Raw genomic sequence first — 19,859 nt, forward strand, 5'->3', positions numbered from 1 at the left:
CCTGCATGATTTGGGCCAGAGAATGCTTCTGTGGACAAATGGCAGGGGTCTGAAACGCTGGAATGACCGCTAAATCTCTATTCATCAGGTCATCAACAGATTGCCTTAAGTATTGCGTCTCCTCATTTTGGGATAATTTATTCAAAATATTTGAAATCATCCCTTTTAATGAATCTAACCATACTAGTTCAGATCCACTAGTCTGAGAATATGTACTATCCTGAGTACACTGCAGTGATCACTCAGATTGAGAAAAACACTCTGCTGTGCATGATACACACTCCTTTGACATAGTAAAGGTGAAAGAAAACACACACACACACACACACACACACACACACACACACAGGAAATAGGTTAAAAGCACAGTTAACCCACACAGAGCCCTTCTAGGGAGACACAGAGTATAATGGAGCCAGCCACACAGTGCCCCTGTAGCTAAAGAACAGCTGGGTCGCAAACTAAGTATCCTTAATAGGGCTCAGTCTACCCAAAATTGTTCCCTCCCTTGCTACGACCCCCTGGTACCGCTGAGGTGTTCTGGAGTCCTTGTGGAGGAGCTGCGCTTCCCTGCCAATCTGCCTGTGTATAGCTGCAGAGGGGAAATGGCGCTGGTGAGCTGCTGGATCCGGCCATACTGAAGCCCCGCCCCCTTAATGGCTCGCGGTCTTCCCGGGTTTCTTTATACTGGCTGAGGTAAATATTATGTTCTACAGTGGGTTAAAACCCCTGTAGTGTACTGCCAGTGTGGGTATCAGTAGTGGCTTCAGCTCGCCCCTCACAGCGGTCACACAGTGTCTCTGAAGCCTGGAGCGCAGCCTGCATGTCAGCGCTGCGCTCCTACCCTTGTGCCACCATTACAGCCGGCGGCCTGCTAACCAGGACGCCGGCCACCTACTCACCACTCTTCTGACTTCTGGCTCTGTTAGGGGAGGCGGTGTGCTGCAGGTCTGTACGCTCGCCTTCGTGGGGCTTGCGAATAAGACCCCCAGGAGCTCAGTGTCCTCTCAGCGGGGAACGGGACCATTAACCCTAGGGAGATTGAGCCTTCCCCTCCTTCCCCCCCAAGTCCGACGAAGCAGGCAGTCTGGTGCCAACCAGACCTGCCTGAAATTAAAAAATAGAAAATAAATGCAGAAAACTCTTCAGGAGCTTTCAAGCGTGACCGGCTCCTCCAGGCACATTTTCTAAACTGAGTCTGGTAGGAGGGGCATAGAGGGAGGAGCCATCCCACACTATAAATTCTTAAAGTGCCCATGGCTCGTAGTGGACCCGTCTATACCCCATAGTACTAATGTGGACCCCAGTATCCTCTAGGACGTAAGAGAAAGCTTATTCTATGTCATTGGATATCTGAACTTCCCCTTCCCTTGAGAACCTCAAATCCTTACACACTACTACATTTTCCCTCGAACGTCAGTCCACTCTCCCTGAACTGGAACACAATATTTGCGTTTCTATAGGAAATGGAGCCCCTATAATGAATCTTTCCCTCCCTCACAACAACAGCAAATTTTGCAATTATTTGACTCACTTAGCTGGGAATCCTACCGCAGGCTCCTTGTAATCCTTGCTCCTTTCTTGAATATGTGTAATTATTATTCTCCCAATTCCTCTGTAGATTTTTTGTGCCTCTGTTTTTGTTTTTTCTGGTAATTTTTGTAGCGATTGTACAGTACGTCTATTTATTTTGTATTTGTTTTGGGCCTGGTAGTTACATTATTTTATTACACTCTCTTTGAATGTTTATGGATTTTGCCTCTCTGGATTGTTCTTGCCCACCTTATTGCTGGAATTGTCTTATTGTTCTACCTGACCCTTATTTTTATATAAAATGCTTTTTTATCAATTACTCTGTACTGTTTCTATTTTTCTCCTCTTTAATATGAAAAAATCCAATAAAGATAGTTAATAAAAAAAAAAAATTACCAATGTCACAGTTTTTAACATTCTATTTATTACCTTTCACCTATGTAACACTTTTAAACATAGCTTCTAACACTTAAACCTCTCACTAGTGTGATGCCTTGGGGCAGTTGGCTTGTGCTGGCCTGGGGGGTCCCGTGCTTTGGATTTTAGTGGTAGGGACCCACCAGATAAGATCACCTGGTCACAATTGGTGCGCCCATACTTTTGGACAAAATGTTTTATTATAATTATTCTGATTAGCAGTCCATAGTACTATAGAGTGTGCGTCTGTATTTTTTCTGTTTCTGTGTGGAACTACAAGTCTTAGCATGGTAGCACCTCTTATTAAAGTTAGAATTAGGATGTACAGTCCAACCCCCCCCCTCCCTTCTCCCCACATATTCCATATTGTGTACATGTGCACAACTGAAGGTGAGACTCCTTCAGCTTGGACTGGCACCCCTCCCTTCAGCCCAAAAGAGTTTTCAAAAAAGGCACTATGATCGGTAAGTCCTAAATACTTGTTTACAATTTGTCAGTTTTAGGGATGAGTTTGTGGAGCAGGGCCCCCTGGGTTGGTTTGGCCTAGCTGCTTTAGGGCATCAAATTATAACAATCAAGCACCTTTTTATATATTTTTTTTTAACAATTTGTAACACTTTTTAACATTTTAATTATTACCTGTCATCTATGAAACACTTCTAACACATAGCTGCTGCTGCTGCTTCTTCTTACTTATTTAACACTAATTAACACTAATCTTATTTAACACTATTTAACACTAATCAATTATTTTGATTAGTGGCACTTGGTACTATAGAGTGTGCATATGCATTTTCTCCTTTTGCCAGATGGATTTGTCATCAGTAAATCTGTTGGTTTTGATGAAACTGCCCTTTCGTAAATTTTCCCTTTAATGTTGTTCCACAAATTACTCAATGCCCCACCCATGTGATGAATGACACAAAAATGTACTCCAACAGATGGTTTCAAAGGCCAACTTAAACCAGTATAATAAGACTAAACAAACCTAAAATTGATTTAACTTTTCTGAGTTTACCACAAACTAAACTTAAATCAAGAAGAAAACACTATTTCAACATGGTGGTACAATACAGTGAGCGCCTCTTCTATGCTTAGATGTTTATCTCTTAATACTCACTTACCTCACTTTTTGTGCATGTAAAATCTTTCAGACTGGTGCACCACTGTGTAGAAATAACTTGTGTGTATAAACTGTAAATACTCTCATGTCAGCAGACAGCCACCTCAATGGGAAACATCTACACTACTACTATCACCCATGTTGCCTTTTTTCCTAAGCCTTCTTGTACTAATATAGCATGAGTTACAGAGCCCAGACGACTAAGAAATTATTAGTCACCACTTTCAGTTCAGAGCTTTAACTTGAATTGAGACCCTCCCTGGTCTCCAACTGCTCTAACTCTGTTCTCTGGCTTTGGACCACCAAGAACACAGGAACAGCAATCAAAAACACTGGTCAAGATTAGTGCCTTCAATACTTTCACACTTTTTTAAACCCTTACGTGATTTCAGAGTGTGGTTATTGAGTTCCTGAGAAATCAAAAAGATGAAGGGAAACCATGGTTGCTATGAATGGAATTCTAAGCTTAGTTTCAATGAAGTTCTCAATGAACGTTTTCCCTGTTATGGACAAAAAAGAACTGTCTTTTTTAAGATATCTTCCCTGCTTCCAAGATGCCTGCATCTGCTTGTATCCTGTAACCACAAGAATGGAGCAAAATGCTATTCAGGTCTTTGGCTGTCCTGTGATTTAGCCTTGTGTCTCCAATCTCTGCTCTCTGCATGGTACCAATCGCATGACTGGTCCACAGTAAGCGGCCAGTGGGGAACTAGCCAACACCATCCAGGAGGTGTTGCAGCTGCATAATTTTTTTAACAATTTGTAACATTTTAATTATTACCTGTCACCTATGAAACACTTCTAACACATAGCTGCTGCTGCTGCTTCTTCTTACTTATTTATGAATGGAATTCATACCCAGATATATGTTGCCCTAGGAACCCGACATTAGGGCATGGGAAAAGAGATTCCAGGTGCCAGTGTAGGAGACTGAAGGAAACAATTTCAAATGTAGGAGTTTGGTAGAACAAGCGGTTTCAGGTGATGGTGTAGGAGTTTGGGTAGCAATTTATGTAACTGTAAAATACTAAATATTGGTATTTGGAGCTTGGAGGCAATTCCTCCCACAATCACCATTTTATTTTTGTTTAAAATAACTTGGTTCTTCTTTCATTTTTAATTTTGTTTTGTTAACTTATTATCCTTTAAATTAGAAAAAAATAAACATAATTGACCTGCTAAAAACAATTAACAGACTAAAGCTGTAGCTACTCTAAAAAATTAAACAGAAATGTTTGAACCCAATGCTTACAACACAGCTAGCATAGCCAATTCCTCCCAGTCGAGGGCATATGTAATTCCACACTCCGATGCTACCCCTGCGAATTCTCTGCCCCACGGCCAATTCAAGGAAGAAGAGAGGAACGCCGATTAAAATAAGCAAGATCAAGTAGGGGACCATGTAGGCTCCTAGGGAAATAAAGAGAAATTTCAGAATCCTACCATAAGAGAGAGCTTTAAAGTCCAAAGTGGCCAAAAGAAAAATGTAACTAAAACAAAAAAATAAAAGGACAGTAAAAAAAAATCGTCATTAAGGATTTATTTAAGGCACTCTTTTCCTTTCATTCATAAAGACCTATACATTTAATTGAATCATATTTTGTGTTTATACAATATTCAGAATATATATAGAGGTATTCTTGCTTATTTTCGCAATGCGTGGTCTGGGCTGTAATGCAGCTTTCAATGAGGGCGTGTTAATGCAACTGCTAGTTGTGTAGGGTAGAATGTACTGTATGTGGATATACTGTCTGTATTGCAAATGTGGAAACTTACACTTTTTTTCCCATACAAGCTTGCCCATAACATCCACATATTTATAGCATGTACCATATAAGGTAAAACTTTAATCTTTTATAAAGTAAACCTCTTCATCAGCAGTGGTGGAAGCAGTTATGTAAACAAAGCGCTAATATGTATATGTATGTATACAGTGCATCCGTAAAGTATTCATAGCGCTTCTTTTTTTCCACATTTTGTTATGTTACAGCCTTATTCCAAAATGGAATAAATTCATTTTTTCCCTTAAAATTCTACACACAATGGCCCTAATTCAGACCTGGTCGTAGCAGCAAATTTGTTAGCAGATGGGCAAAACCATGTGCAGTGCAGGGGGGGGGGGGGGGGAGGGGCAGATGTAACATGTGCAGAGAAAGTTAAATCTAACTCACACTGCAATGTTATATCTGCCCCCCCCCCCCACCCCCCCTTGCAATGAACATGGTTTTGCCTATCTGCTAACACATTTGCTGCTACGATCAGGTCTGAATTACGCCCAATACCCCATAATGAAAACTTGAAAAAAGTTTTTTTGTGTATATTGCAAATTTATAAAAAGTAAAAACACTAAGAAATCATATGTACATAAGTATTCACAGCCTTTGCCATAAAGCTCAGAAATGAGCTCAGGTGCATCCTGTTTCCACTAATCATCCTTGAGATGTTCCTACAGCTTAATTGTAACATCTCAAGGATGATCAGTGGAAACAGGATGCAATTACATTAATTTGATTGGACATGATTTGGAAAGGCACACACCTGTCTATATAAGGTCCCACACTTGACAGTGCATGTCTGAGCACAAACCAAGCATGAAGTCAAAGGAATGGTTTGTAGACCTCTAAGACAGGTTTGTCTCGAGGCACAAATCTGGGGAAGGGTACAGAAAAATATCTGCTGCTTTGAAGTTCCCGATGAGCATAGTGGCCTCCATCATCCGTAAATGGAAGAAGTTTGGAACCACCAGGACTCTTCCTAGAGCTGGCCGGCCGTCTAAACTGAGAGAAATAAGGGCCCTAGTCCTGGGGAGAAGGGCCCTAGTCAGTGAGGTGACCAAGAACCCGATGGTCACTCTGTCAGAGCTACAGGATTTTTCTGTGGAGAGAGGAGAAACTTCCAGAGGGACAACCATCTCTGCAGCAATCCACATATCAGGCCTGTATGGTACTGTGGCCAGACGGAAGCCACTCCTTAGTAAAAAGCACATGGCAGCCTGCCTGGAGTTTGACAAAATGCACCTGAAGGACTCTCAGACCATGAGAAACAAAATTCTCTGGTCTGATGAGACAAAGATTGGACCCCCAACATCCTCTAGGACGTAAGAGAAAATAGGATTTGAATTACCTACCGGTAAATCCTTTTCTTGTAGTCCGTAGGATGCTGGGGTCCACATTAGTACCATGTGGTATAGACGGGTCCACTAGGAGCCATTGGCACGTTAAGAGTTTGAGAGTGTGGGTTAGCTCCTCCCTCTATGCCACTCATACCAGACTCAGTCTAGAAACTGTGCCCGAGGAGACGGACATCTTCGAGAGAAGGATTTAACACAGATAGTGGCGAGATTCATACCAGCTCACACACAGAAGGCAAACCAAGCTAACAAGCTTGGAAACTCCGTAACCGCTGAAACAGTACTTACCAGGTAACAATTCAGCACTTAACTAAAAACAAAGTTGTACTGAACCAGAAAACTACTGCAGGAAAAGGAAGCGCTGGGCGGGCGCCCAGCATCCTCTACAGACTAGGAGAAAAGGATTTACCTGTAGGTAATTAATATCCTATTTTCTCTTATGTCCTAGACGATGCTGGGGTCCACATTAGTACCATGGGGATGTACCAAAGCTCCCAGAACGGGAGGGAGAGCGCGGAGGCTCCTGAAGAACTGATTAACCAAACTTAAGGTACTCGGAGGCCAAAGTATCGAACTTGTAGAACTTCGCAAACGTGTTCGACCCCGACCAAGTAGCCGCTCGGCAGAGCTGTAAAGCCGACACACCCCGGGCAGCCGCCCAGGAAGAACCCCCCTTACGAGTAGAGTGGGCCTTAATAGATGTAGGACACGGCAAGCCTGCCGTAGAATACGCATGCTGGATAGTGAACCTGATCCAGCGAGAGATCGTCTGCTTAGAAGCAGGACACCCAATTTTTTTGGGATCATACAGGACAAACAGAGTCCGATTTTCTGTGATGAGCAGTCCTCCTCACATAGATTTTTAGAGTCACTACAACATCTAAGTACTTTGATGAAATTGAGGAGTCAGTCGCAACTGGCACCACAAAAGGTTGGTTGATATGAAATGCCGACACAACCTTTGGAAGAAACTGCTGACGTGTCCGAAGCTCAGCTCTATCTTCATGGAAGATCAAGTATGGGCTTTTACATGACAAATCCCCCAACTCCAACACACGTCTACCAGAAGCTAAGGCCAACAAAGTGACAGCCTTCCACGTGAGAAACTTGACCTCAACCTCCTGTAGAGGCTCAAACCAGTCCGACTGGAGGAATTGCAACACCATGTCAAGAGCCCAGGGCGCCATAGGCGGTACAAGGGGAGGTTGGATGTGCAGAACTCCCTTCAAAAAAGTCTGAACCTCAGGGAGGGCAGCCAACTGTTTCTGGAAGAAAATGGATAGGGCCGAAATCCGGACCTTAACGGATCCTAACCTCAGGCCCATATCCACACCTGCTTGCAGGAAGAGGAGAAAACGTACCAGTTGAAACTCCACCATAGGAAACTTCTTGGACTCACACCAAGTTACATATTCTTTCCAAATACGATGGTAATGTTTAGACGTTAGTTCTTTACTAGCCTGTATTAGGGTAGGAATAACCTTGTTCGGAATGCCCTTCCGAGCTAGTATCTGGCGTTCAACCTCCATGCCGTCAAATGTAGCCGTGGTAAGTCTTGATAGGCAAACGGCCCCTGCTGCAGCAGGTCCTCCCTAAGAGGAAGAGGCCTCGGCTCATCTAGCAGTAGATCCAGAAGATCCGCGTACCAAGACCTTCTTGGCCAGTCTGGAGCAATGAGGATTGCTTGAACCCTTGTTCTCCTTATGAGCTTTAGCACTCTTGGAATGAGTGGGAGTGGTGGAAACATGTACACCGACTGGAATACCCACGGAGTCACTAGGGCGTCCACCACCACTGCTTGCGGGTCCCTCGACCTGGAACAATATCGCCAAAGCTTCTTGTTGAGACGAGAGGCCATAATGTCTCTTTGGGGTACACCCCAAAGATCTGTTACCTCCTTGAACATCTCCGGATGGAGACCCCACTGCCCTGGATGGAGATTGTGTCTGCTGAGGAAGTCCGCTTCCCAGTTGTCTCCTCCCGGAATAAAGATAGCTGACAGCGCCAACACGTGTTTTTCTGCCCAGAGGATGATTCTTGTTGCCTCTGACATTGCAGCTCTACTCTTCATTCCGCCCTGTCGGTTTATGTAAGCCACTGTCATTACAATGTCCGACTGCACTTGAATGGCCCGATTTCTCAGAAGATGGGCCGCTTGGAGAAGACCGTTGTAGACGGCTCTTAGTTCCAGAATGTTTATCGGCAGGCCGGCTTCCAGACTTGACCACCTTCCTTGGAAGGTTTCCCCTTGAGTGACTGCGCCACAGCCCCGGAGACTTCCATCCGTGATTAGAAGGATCCAGTCCTGAATCCCGAACCTGCGGCCCACCAGAAGGTGAGGCAATTGTAGCCACCAGAGGAGTGAAATCCTGGCCTTTGGCGACAGACGTATTCTCTGGTGCATGTGTAGATGAGATCCCAACCACTTGCCAGGAGATCCAGTTGGAAGGACCGAGCATGAAACCTCCCGTACTGCAGAGCCTCGTAAGAGGCCACTATCTTCCCCAGAAGGCGAATGCACTGATGAACCGACAACCGGGCTGGCTTCAGGATATCCCGGACCATTGTTTGTATCACCAACGCTTTTTCCACTGGAAGAAACACCCTCTGCACTTCCGTGTCGAGGATCATTCCCAGAAAGGACAACCTCCTGGTTGGTTCCAAAAGTGATTTTGGAAGATTCAGGATCCAACCGTGTTCCCTGAGTAGATGAGTCGTGAGAACTTTGGACTGTAACAGCTTCTCCTTGGACGATGCCTTTATCAGCAGATAGTCCAGATATGGAATTATGTTCACCCCCTGTCTACGGAGGAGAACCATAATTTCCGCCATCACCTTGGTGAATACCCTTGGTGCTGTGGAGAGGCCGAATGGCAGGGCCTGGAATTGAAAATTACAGTCCAACAGTGCGAATCGGTGATAAGCTTGATGCGGCGACCAAATCGGAATGTGGAGGTACGCATCCTTGATATCCAGGGATACCAGGAATTCCCCCTCCTCCAGACCTGATATCACCGCCCTTAGAGACTCCATTTTGAACTTGAACTCCCTCAGGAAGGGGTTTAGCGATTTTAAGTTCAGAATGGGCCTGACCGAACCATCCTGTTTCGGTACCACGAAAAGGTTCGAATAGTAACCTTTGTTTTGCATATAGGGAGGAACTGGTACAATGACCTGTGCCTCCACCAACTTCTGGATGGTTTCCTGTATGATAGCCCTGTCTGCCAGCAAAGCTGGCAAGCCTGATTTGAAGAACCGATGAGGAGGAAGATCTTGAAATTCCAGCCTGTACCCCTAAGACACAATATCTTGCACCCAGGGATCCAAGCCGGACGACACCCAGACGTGGCTGAAATGCCTGAGTCTCACCCCCAACGGTCCCACCTCCAGGCCGCATGGTCCACCGTCATGCTGAGGACTTTGGCGTACCCGAAGTAGGTTTCTGTTACTGGGAACCCGCCGCAGCAGGTTTTTTTTATTTTGGACGACTTCCTCTAAAGAAGGTGTTAGACGGATTGGCCTTTCTTGCTTTGGTAGTCCGAAAGGGCTGAGATGCAGCTGAAGAAAAGGGTTTCTTCACAGCAGGTGCAGCTGAGGGAAGAAAAGGAGACTCACCTGCTGTAGCCGTGGAAATCCACGCATCCAACGCTTCCCCAAAGAGAGCCTGACCTGTGTAGGGTAGGGTCTCCACACCTCTCCTGGATTCCACGTCGGCAGACCACTGGCGCAGCCAAAGTCCCCTATGAGCTGAGAGAGACATGGAAGATATCCCTGCAGCCACGGAACCCAGATCTTTCATGGATTACACCATAAATCCTGCAAAATCCTGAATGTTACGTAAAAACTATTCAACATCACTTTTATCCATTGTATCCAAATCCTCAAGTAACGTGCCTGACCACTTTACTATAGGTTTGGAAATCCACGCACAGGGAATAGTAGGACGTAGTATCGCCCCTGAAGCCGTGTATATGGATTTGAGCATAGTGTCAATTTTGCGATCAGCTGGCTCTTTTAAGGCGGTAGATCCTGGAACAGGTAAAACCACCTTTTTGAAAGTCTGGATACAGACGCGTCAACTATGGGTGGGCTTTCCCATTTTTTCCTATACTCCTCAGGGAAGGGGAAAGCAACCAGAACCCTTTTAGGGATCTGGAATTTTTTCTCTGGGTTTTCCCATACTTTCTCAAATATAGCATTTAATTCTTTAGATGCAGGGAAGGTTAGCGAGGCTTTCTTATTGTCAGTGAAGTACTGTAAGCCTCCTTAACCTGTTCAGGTGTTGTATCAGCAATATTCAACACATCTCTAATAGCCTCTATCATCAACGGCACCCCTTTTGCAAGAGATGCCGCCCCCCGCAGCACATCCCCCTCAACGTCTGTCATGTCAGAATCGGTATCCATGTCATCTTGCATAATCTGGGCAAGAGCACGTTTGTGGGAACATACAGTAAGGGGTCCTGAGGTAACAGAACCGGGCCAAACTGCCATAGATTTCTGTAAAACTTGAGTTGCAGATTCATTCTGTGCAACCCTAGTAGAAATCTGAGAAATCATAGTTTATTTTAATAGAGGATAACCATTCAGGCTCCCTTGCTGGTATCTGCGCTAAGACAGTGCAATCCTGATTACATGTAATGGGATCATCCTGAGAGTACATATCCTCTGCAGCATATGACACAGAGTCCCTGGACATAGCTTAATGGAGACCACAGACACTCCACACACACACAGGGGAGGACAGAGTTTCACCCCCAAGAATGGCAAGAGAGACACAGAGATTGGAGCCAACTCACACACAGCGCTTTTAAGGTATAGGGAGACCCCCAACCAGCGCTGACTGTGCACCTTAATAGGTTACACAGTCTTTATACAGCCCCCCCCCCCCCCCCTTCTACAACCCTCTGGTACCGTAAGAGATAGCAGGAGTTGAATTGGAGGGACACCTCTCACTGACAGTGCTTCTGCAGGCAGGAAAATGGCGCTGAACGCTGCTGGGTCCGCTCTGAGAAGCTCAGCCCCCTTCATGGCGCTGTCTTCCCCCTCTTCTGGAGATTATGCTGGCCTGAAGAATTGTGGGGGCAGCGATCCTGGGACCCTGACAGGCATGGAGGTTAGTGTAGGGTGTAGGCGCTGGCTCATGGCACCCCTCACAGCGCCGCACTATGTACCGCTGAGTCCCGGAGCGCAGTTAGTACTGCGCTCCATACCCTGTTGGGGGTGGCGGCATGCTGCTCTGTAAGGGGGTGGCGGCATGCTGCTGGAGTGAGCGATCCCCTGTGGCGGGGACCGGTCGATCCCCTCAGGAGCTTAGTGTCCTGTCAGCGGAGATAGTGGCTCAGACCCCACAGGGCGGACACCACTCCCCCCCCCCCTTCGTCCCACAAAGCAGGGAGGCTGTTGCCAGCAGCCTCCCTGTAAAATAATAAACTCTAAAGAAAAACTTTTACCAGAGAAGCTCTGTAAAGCTCCCCTAGCTGTGACCGGCTCCCCAGGCACTGTTAGACGCGGCGGCTCGCGCCAGCGCCCGACCGCTGCTAAGCAACGGTCCTGACGCGTCATATCCGCTGCGCCTCCCCCTGCTCCCCGCACGGCACCTGGCAACGCCAGGACGCTGTGCGCACTGACCCGCCGGCTCCTTGGCAATGGGGACGCCACAGGCGGACCACGTTCCCCATTGCCATGTAATGAAATTAGCACCTGTCAGCGTGTGGTCGTGCAGCAGGGCAGCTGCATGACATTTTAAAATTAGGTTCTCTGCAGCTATTGGAACAGAGACCTGTTATATTCTCCTTTAGTGCCTTACACAGACGCCGGTGATAGCTTCCTGTGAGCTGTTCCTGCTCTGGAGAATTCCCTGTCCAGTGTCCTGTGATCTGGTCTACCTTGTTCCTGTGGTACTGAGTCCTGGTGTCGGAAGCCACTCATTGGAGTCCTCCCAGCCCTCCAGTCTATTGAAACCTGTGCTTGTTATCTCGGGGTTCTCGTTCACTTGTGGTTGCCTTCCCGGTGTTGTGAGTAGTGGCTTCTGCCGCGTCTTGCGGCCTAGGCCGTAGTATTCTTTTGTTATATTTGTTGCTGGTGTTTTTGCGGAGGTTTCCGCCCTAACTGTCCTCCCCGGTACACGACGGTGCCGTGTAGGGTGTGGACAGTATTACCTTTGTTGTCCTCTTCCTTTGGCGGCAGTGCCGCACATACATTTTGTTTGAGTTTAGTAGTTGCCCCTAGCTCTGTTCTTTATTTAGTTAGAGGTCCCCTTGTTCCCCCCCCACTGTCTCAGTTTACGCCTTGTCTCCAATTAAGATCCGGGGGCATCGGAGTTGGGCAGACTTAATCCTCCTTTCAAACGCGGCTGCCGTGGGCCCAAGAACACATAGTCTCGCAGGCGTAGACTGACCACGCGGGTGGAACAATGGAGTTAGGTTCCTAGGGGTTGCTCTTGAACTTCGCTATTATTACAGTGTCACGTTTCTGTGCTCTTAACTAACCCACTCAGTATCTTACATTCGAGCACAGAGAACGCAACATTATCACCGGCCCAATAAACAACTAATTCCGATATTTTAATCAGGGTGGCCTTGAAATTCTGTCCCCATGAATCCGGCAGCATTAGAACAGAATCCCAGCCAGCTTTTGGCCAATCAGATTCAGGAACTCACTCAGATGGTGCAGGATCTTACCCTTTGGGTAAGGTCGCAGGAAGATCTTCTGCGAGCCTCCCCGGGTATGATTCCTGAACCAAAGATGCACCTTCCTGACCGCTTTTCGGGTAACCAAAAAGATTTCTTTAATTTTAAGGAAGCCTGTAAACTTTATTTTCGTTTAAGGCCCCGGTCCTCAGGTACAGAGTCTCAGCGGGTGGGCATTGTGATGTCTTTGCTTCAAGGCGATCCACAAACCTGGGCTTTTGGGTTGAAATCCGATGATGCAGCCTTGCTAACAGTAGATGCCTTCTTTAAGTCGTTAGGCCTTTTGTATGATGACCCAGATAGGGAAGCGTCGGCTGAGAGCCACCTGCGTGCACTTAAACAGGGTAAAAATCCTGCAGAGGCATATTGTACAGAATTTCGCTGTTGGTCGAACGACTGTGGCTGGAATGATCCCGCCCTGTGCAGTCAGTTTCGCCTCGGCCTGTCTGAAGTAATCAAGGATAGTCTCCTTCAGTATCCAGCTCCGGAGACTTTAGATAAGCTCATGGAGCTTGCAATTAAGATTGATCGTCGTCTCCGAGAGCGGAGGGCTGAAAGGGGGGCTAATTTCAGGTCTAGTCCATGTGTGTATGCTCTCGCTGAGGATGTCGAGGAGCCCATGCAAGTGGGTCTCTCACGGCTGTCCCCAGAAGAAAGAGCCAGAAGGCTAAATTCAGGGCTCTGCTTATATTGTGGTGGCTAGGGACATGTTGCGCGTAACTGCCCAAATAAACAGGGAAACGCTCTGACCAAGTGAATTGTGAGGGGGTTCACTTGGTTCTGCAGTTAATCTCCTCAAATGATTCCTTGTTAGTTCCTTACATTCCGAAAAAATTGTGTTTTATCTCACCCATTGTCCGGCTGTGCCTGTCGTCTTAGGTCACCCCTGGCTTGCCTTTCATAACCCCACCATAGATTGGTGGTCTTGGGAAATTTTCCGGTGGGGTTCCTTCTGTGTTAAAGAATGTATTTCTCGTCCAGTCCGGGTCGCAGCTGTTACTTCGGAACTCATACCTTCGGTTTATCAGGATTTTGCTGATGTTTTCTTTAAGGGTAACGCTGATATCCTGCCACCCCATCGGTCATATGACTGCGCCATTGACCTTGTCCCTGGTGCCACTATGCCTAAAGGGAGACTTTATGCTTTATCTGGCCCCGAGACTCAGGCCATGGATGACTATGTACAGGAAAGCCTGAAGAAGGGGTTTATTAGGCCCTCGAAATCTCCGTTAAGTGCAGGGTTCTTTTTTGTTGAGAAAAAAGACGGATCTCTAAGACCGTGCATAGACTTTCGGGCCTTGAATAAGATTTCTATTAAAAACACCTACCCCTTACCGTTGATTTCGGTACTGTTTGATCAGCTCCGCACTGCAGTTATTTTCTCCAAAATCGATCTCAGAGGAGCCTACAACCTCATCCGAATAAGATCTGGGGATGAGTGGAAGACGGCTTTCAGTACTCAGTCCGGACATTATGAATATCTTGTGATGCCGTTCGGGCTGTCTAACGCTCCTGCGGTATTTCAGGATCTCATTAACGACGTCCTCCGTGACTTTTTAGGAAAGTTTGTGGTCGTTTATTTGGACGACATTTTTATTTACTTTGAGTCTCCAGAACAGCATGTTGTCCATGTGCGGCAAGTGCTTCAAAGGTTGCGGTAGAACTTTTGTACGCTAAATTGGAGAAGTGTGATTTCCACATCACTGAGGTGTCCTTTTTAGGGTATATTATTTCTCCAAAAGGGTTTTTTATGGAACCTAAGAAACTCCAGGCTATCCTAAGCTGGACGCAACCCACTAACTTGAAGGCTATCCAGCGGTTTTTGGGTTTTGCGAAATTATTATAGGCGTTTTATTCATGCCTTTTCAGATTTAGTTGCTCCTATTGTGGCATTAACAAGAAAAGGAGCTGATCCTTCCAACTGGACGCCTCAAGCCGAGTCTGCCTTCCGGGCCCTAAACCAGGCCTTTGTCTCAGCTCCAGTTCTCAGACACCCCAACCCTGATCTTCCCTTTATTGTCGAGGTGGACGCCTCAGAGGTTGGAGTGGGAGCCATTCTTTCTCAGGAAGACCCCAAGTCTCTGGTGTTACACCCTTGTGCCTTCATGTCCAGGAAATTCTCCTCTGCTGAATCCAACTATGATGTTGGTAATCGAGAGTTGCTGGCAGTCAAATGGGCTTTTGAGGAATGGAGGCACTGGCTTGAAGGAGCGAAACATACCATTACGGTGTTCACTGACCACAAGAATCTACAGTATATTGAATCAGCAAAACGGCTTAATGCTCGGCAGGCGTGTTGGGCGCTGTTTTTTACACGATTCAAGTTCATCATCACCTACAGGCCCGGTTCTAAGAATACTAAGGCTGATGCCCTGTCACGTTGTTTTCTTCCTGCTCACAATAACCACTATTCCGCAACTCCCATTGTCTCAACGTCCGTCATCCGGGCCGGCCTCACACAGGATTTGTTCACACAACTTGTCCAGGTTCAGCAGCAGGATCCCAGTGATACTCCTGTTGGTCGTCTCTTCGTTCCTGAGTGCTTGAGAGGCAGTGCCCTTGCAGAGTTTCATGATAGTAAGGTTGCTGGTCATCCTGGTATTGCTTAAACTTTGGAGTTAATCTCTCACTCGGTGTGGTGGCCTATCTTTCCAAGGATGTTAGGGAATTTGTCCTTTCCTGTCAGGATTGTGCTAAGCACAAAGTGCCCCGATTCTTGCCGGTCGGTCAACTCGTGCCTCTTGCAATTCCACTCAGGCCATGGTGTCAGAGACTGGGTGAATGTCAGAAACTTGATGCAGAATCTGGAATTTGAGATCAATGTCAGGGACCGGTTGAATGTCAGAGACTTGGTGCAGAATCTGGAATGTGGGGTCAGGTACCAAGTAGTTGACGTTACCCAGAACAGAGGCGCGGAGTCTAACACACCGGGAGGTTTTCACCAGGGAACCCCGCAAGGGGATATGGGCTTCGCGGCTCTCGACGTGCAGGTCACGGCCCCCTGTCTGGGTCACTTGATACCTGAACTGGACTAGAATTATGTCATCGGTGTTGTATGATAGTCCAGATGTATGTGACAAACCGCAGGAACAAACAGGAACTGGAGAAGGTGGCAGGGTGCACAAATAGATTTACCGGTAAGTAAAATCTTATTTTCTCTAATGTCCTAGTGGATGCTGGGGACTCCGTAAGGACCATGGGGATTATACCAAAGCTCCCAAACGGGCGGGAGAGTGCGGATGACTCTGCAGCACCGAATGAGCAAACACAAGGTCCTCCTCAGCCAGGGTATCAAACTTGTAGAACTTTGCAAAAGTGTTTGAACCCGACCAAGTAGCTGCTCGGCTAAGCTGTAATGCCGAGACCCCTCGGGCAGCCGCCCAAGAAGAGCCCACCTTCCTTGTGGAATGGGCTTTTACTGATTTTGGAGGCGGCAATCCAGCCGCAGAATGAGCAACCTCAAACTTAGAAAGCGCTAAGCTCTTGTGTGTGTCAGCTGTGCAGCTCCTTAAAATTACACCTCCTTTCAATTGTGCACTGCTGCTTTCAATAGTGGGTTTGTTGAGTCCCAATAATTTAAATATAAATCAAGGAAAAAAGTTGAAAGTGCTGTCCACAATAAAAGAGTTTTTTATTTGATTAAAAATTATAAAATCACTATTCACATATATCCTTATCAATACTGATCTAAAGGTTTAGACATTGAAACATATTACAAACCATAGCTGTTTTCCAGTGGTACCTATTAGTGAAACAGTTTAAACACAGTGGGTAACTTGCATTAAATTGACACACTCTGCATCTAATTACTCCTTTGAGCAGCTTCCAATTACGTTTATAGGAGGCTGCTCAAAGGAGTGAACCATCAAAAAGGAATAAGATTAGTATATGACATCTAACACAATTGTTTAATTAGATGCAGAGTGTGTCAATTTAATGCAAGTTACCCACTGTGTTTAAACTGTTTCACTAATAGGTACCACTGGAAAACAGCTATGGTTTGTAATATGTTTCAATGTCTAAACCTTTAGATCAGTATTGATAAGGATATATGTGAATAGTGATTTTATAATTTTTAATCAAATAAAAAACTCTTTTATTGTGGACAGCCGCAGAATGAGCCTGCTGAATCGTGTTACAGATCCAGCGAGCAATAGTTTGCTTTGAAGCAGGAGCACCCAGCTTGTTGGATGCATACAGGATAAACAGCGACTCAGTTTTCCTGACTCCAGCCGTTCTGGCTACATACACCTTCAAAGCCCTGACTACATCTAGTAACTTGGAATCCTCCAAGTCACAAGTAGCCGCAGGCACCACAATAGGTTGGTTCAAATGAAAAGAGGACACCACTTTTGGCAGAAATTGCGGACGAGTCCGTAATTCTGCCCTGTCCATATGGAAAACCAGATAGGGGCTTTTATGTGACAAAGCCGCCAATTCTGACACACGCCTAGCCGAAGCTAAGGCCAATAGCATGACCACCTTCCACGTGAGATATTTTAACTCCACGGTTTTAAGTGGCTCAAACCAGTGTGATTTCAGGAAACTCAACACCACGTTAAGATCCCAAGGTGCCACTGGTGGCACAAAAGGGGGCTGAATATGCAGCACTCTCTTTACAAACGTCTGAACTTCAGGAAGAGAAGCCAGTTCCTTTTGAAAGAAAATGGATAGGGCTGAAAACTGGACCTTAATGGACCCCAATTTTAAGCCCATATTCACTCCCGACTGTAGGAAGTGAAGGAAACGGCCCAGCCGGAATTCCTCTGTAGGGGCATTCCTGGCCTCACACCAAGCAACATATTTTCGCCATATACGGTGATAATGTTTAGCCGTCACGTCCTTCCTAGCCTGTATTAGCGTAGGAATAACCTCATCCGGAATGCCTTTTTCTGCTAGGATCCGGCATTCAACCACCATGCCGTCAAACGCAGCAGCGGTAAGTCTTGGAACAGACAGGGCCCTTGTTGCAACAGATCCTGTCTGAGAGGCAGAGGCCATGGGTCCTCTGTGAGCATTTCTTGCAGTTCCGAACCTGTGACCCTCGAGAAGGTGAGCACTCTGCAGCCACCACAGAAGAGACACCCTGGCCCTGGGGGATAGGGTGATCAGCCGATGCATCTGAAGATGCGATCCGGACCGCTTGTCCAACAGATCCCACTGAAAAGTCCTCGCATGGAACCTGCCGAAGGGAATGGCCTCGTGTGACGCCACCATCTTTCCTAGGACTCGCGTGCAGTGATGCACCGACACCTGTTTTGGTTTTAAGAGGTCTCTGACCAGAGTCACGAGCTCCTGAGCCTTCTCCGTCTGGAGAAAAACCTTCTTCTGGTCTGTGTCCAAAATCATGCCCAGGAAGGGCAGACGCGTCGTAGGAATCAGCTGCGACTTTGGAATATTCAGAATCCAGCCGTGCTGTTGCAACACTTCCCGGGAGTGTGCTATGCTGATCAGCAACTGCTCTCTGGACCTCGCCTTTATGAGGAGATCGTCCAAGTATGGGATAATTGTGACTCCTTGCTTTCGCAGAAGCACCATCATTTCTGCCATCACCTTGGTAAATATTCTCAGTGCCGTGGACAGACCAAACGGCAACGTCTGGAATTGGTAATGACAGTCCTGTACCACAAATCTGAGGTACTCCTGATGAGGTGGATAAATGGGGACATGCAGGTAAGCATCCTTTATGTCCAGAGACACCATAAAATCCCCCTCTTCCAGGCTTGCAATGACCGCTCTGAGCGATTCCATCTTGAACTTGAACCTTTTCAGGTAACTGTTCAGGGATTTTAAATTCAATATGGGTCTGACCGAACCGTCCGGTTTCGGTACCACAAACATTGTTGAATAGTAACCCCTTCCCTGTTGAAGGAGGGGAACCTTTACCACCACCTGCTGGAGATATAATTTGTGAATTGCCGCTAACACTATTTCCCTCTCTATGGGGGAAGCTGGCAGGGCCGATTTGAGGTAACGGTGAGGGCGCATCACTTCGAATTCCAGCTTGTATCCCTGAGATACAATCTGTATAGCCCAGGGATCCACCCGTGAGCGAACCCACTGGTGGCTGAAATTTCGGAGACGCGCCCTCACCGATCCTGGCTCCACCTGTGGATCCTCAGCGTCATGTGTTGGATTTAGTGGAAGCCGGGGAGGACTTCTGTTCCTGGGAACTAGCTGTATTGTGCAGCTTCTTTCCTCTACCCCTGCCTCTGTCAAGAAAGGACGCACCTCGGACTCTCTTGCCTCTTTGTGATCGAAAGGACTGCATTTGGTAATATGGTGCTTTCTTAGGTTGTGAGGGAATATATGGCAAAAAATTTGACTTCCCAGCCGTAGCTGTGGAAACTAGGTCAGAGAGACCGTCCCCAAACAATTCCTCACCCTTGTAAGGTAAAAACTCCATGTGCCTTTTTGAGTCGGCATCACCTGTCCATTGCCGAGTCCACAGGACCCTTCTGGCAGAAATCGACATTGCATTTATTCTAGAGCCCAGTAGGCTAATGTCTCTCTGGGCATCTCTCATATATAGGACAGCGTCTTTTATATGCCCCAGGGTCAGTATTATAGTATCCTTGTCCAAGGTATCAAGTTCCTCAGATAAAGTATCTGTCCATGCTGCTACAGCACTACACATCCAGGCCGACGCAATTGCCGGCCTTAGTAGGGTACCTGAATGTGTATAAATGGACTTCAGGATACCTTCCTGCTTTCTATATGCAGGATCTTTTAGGGTGGCCGTATCCTGTGACGGCAGGGCTACCTTCTTAGATAAGCGTGTCAAAGCTTTGTCTACCCTAGGGGAGGATTCCCAGCGTAACCTGTCCGTTGGCGGGAAAGGATACGCCATAAGCAACCGTTTGGAAATCTGCATTTTTCTATCTGGAGATTCCCAAGCTTTTTCACATAACTCATTTAACTCATGTGAAGGGGGAAAGGTCACCTCATGCCTTTTTTCCCCAAAC

The 19,859-nt window shown here is 46.6% G+C and overlaps 1 protein-coding gene across 2 annotated transcripts in view; it reads right to left on the bottom strand.

Annotated features, from left to right (window-relative positions):
- SLC6A17 (solute carrier family 6 member 17) overlaps positions 1–19,859 on the bottom strand; it is a 296,779-nt gene that overhangs the window by 189,932 nt on the left and 86,988 nt on the right. For both annotated transcript variants that reach the window (XM_063955024.1, XM_063955025.1), the window contains one exon: positions 4,326–4,483. In XM_063955024.1, the coding sequence (XP_063811094.1) occupies positions 4,326–4,483 (158 nt within the window). The remainder of the gene's footprint in view (positions 1–4,325; positions 4,484–19,859) is intronic.

This window comes from Pseudophryne corroboree, chromosome 2 (genome assembly GCF_028390025.1).
Source record: "Pseudophryne corroboree isolate aPseCor3 chromosome 2, aPseCor3.hap2, whole genome shotgun sequence".
Classification (NCBI taxonomy): domain Eukaryota; kingdom Metazoa; phylum Chordata; class Amphibia; order Anura; family Myobatrachidae; genus Pseudophryne; species Pseudophryne corroboree.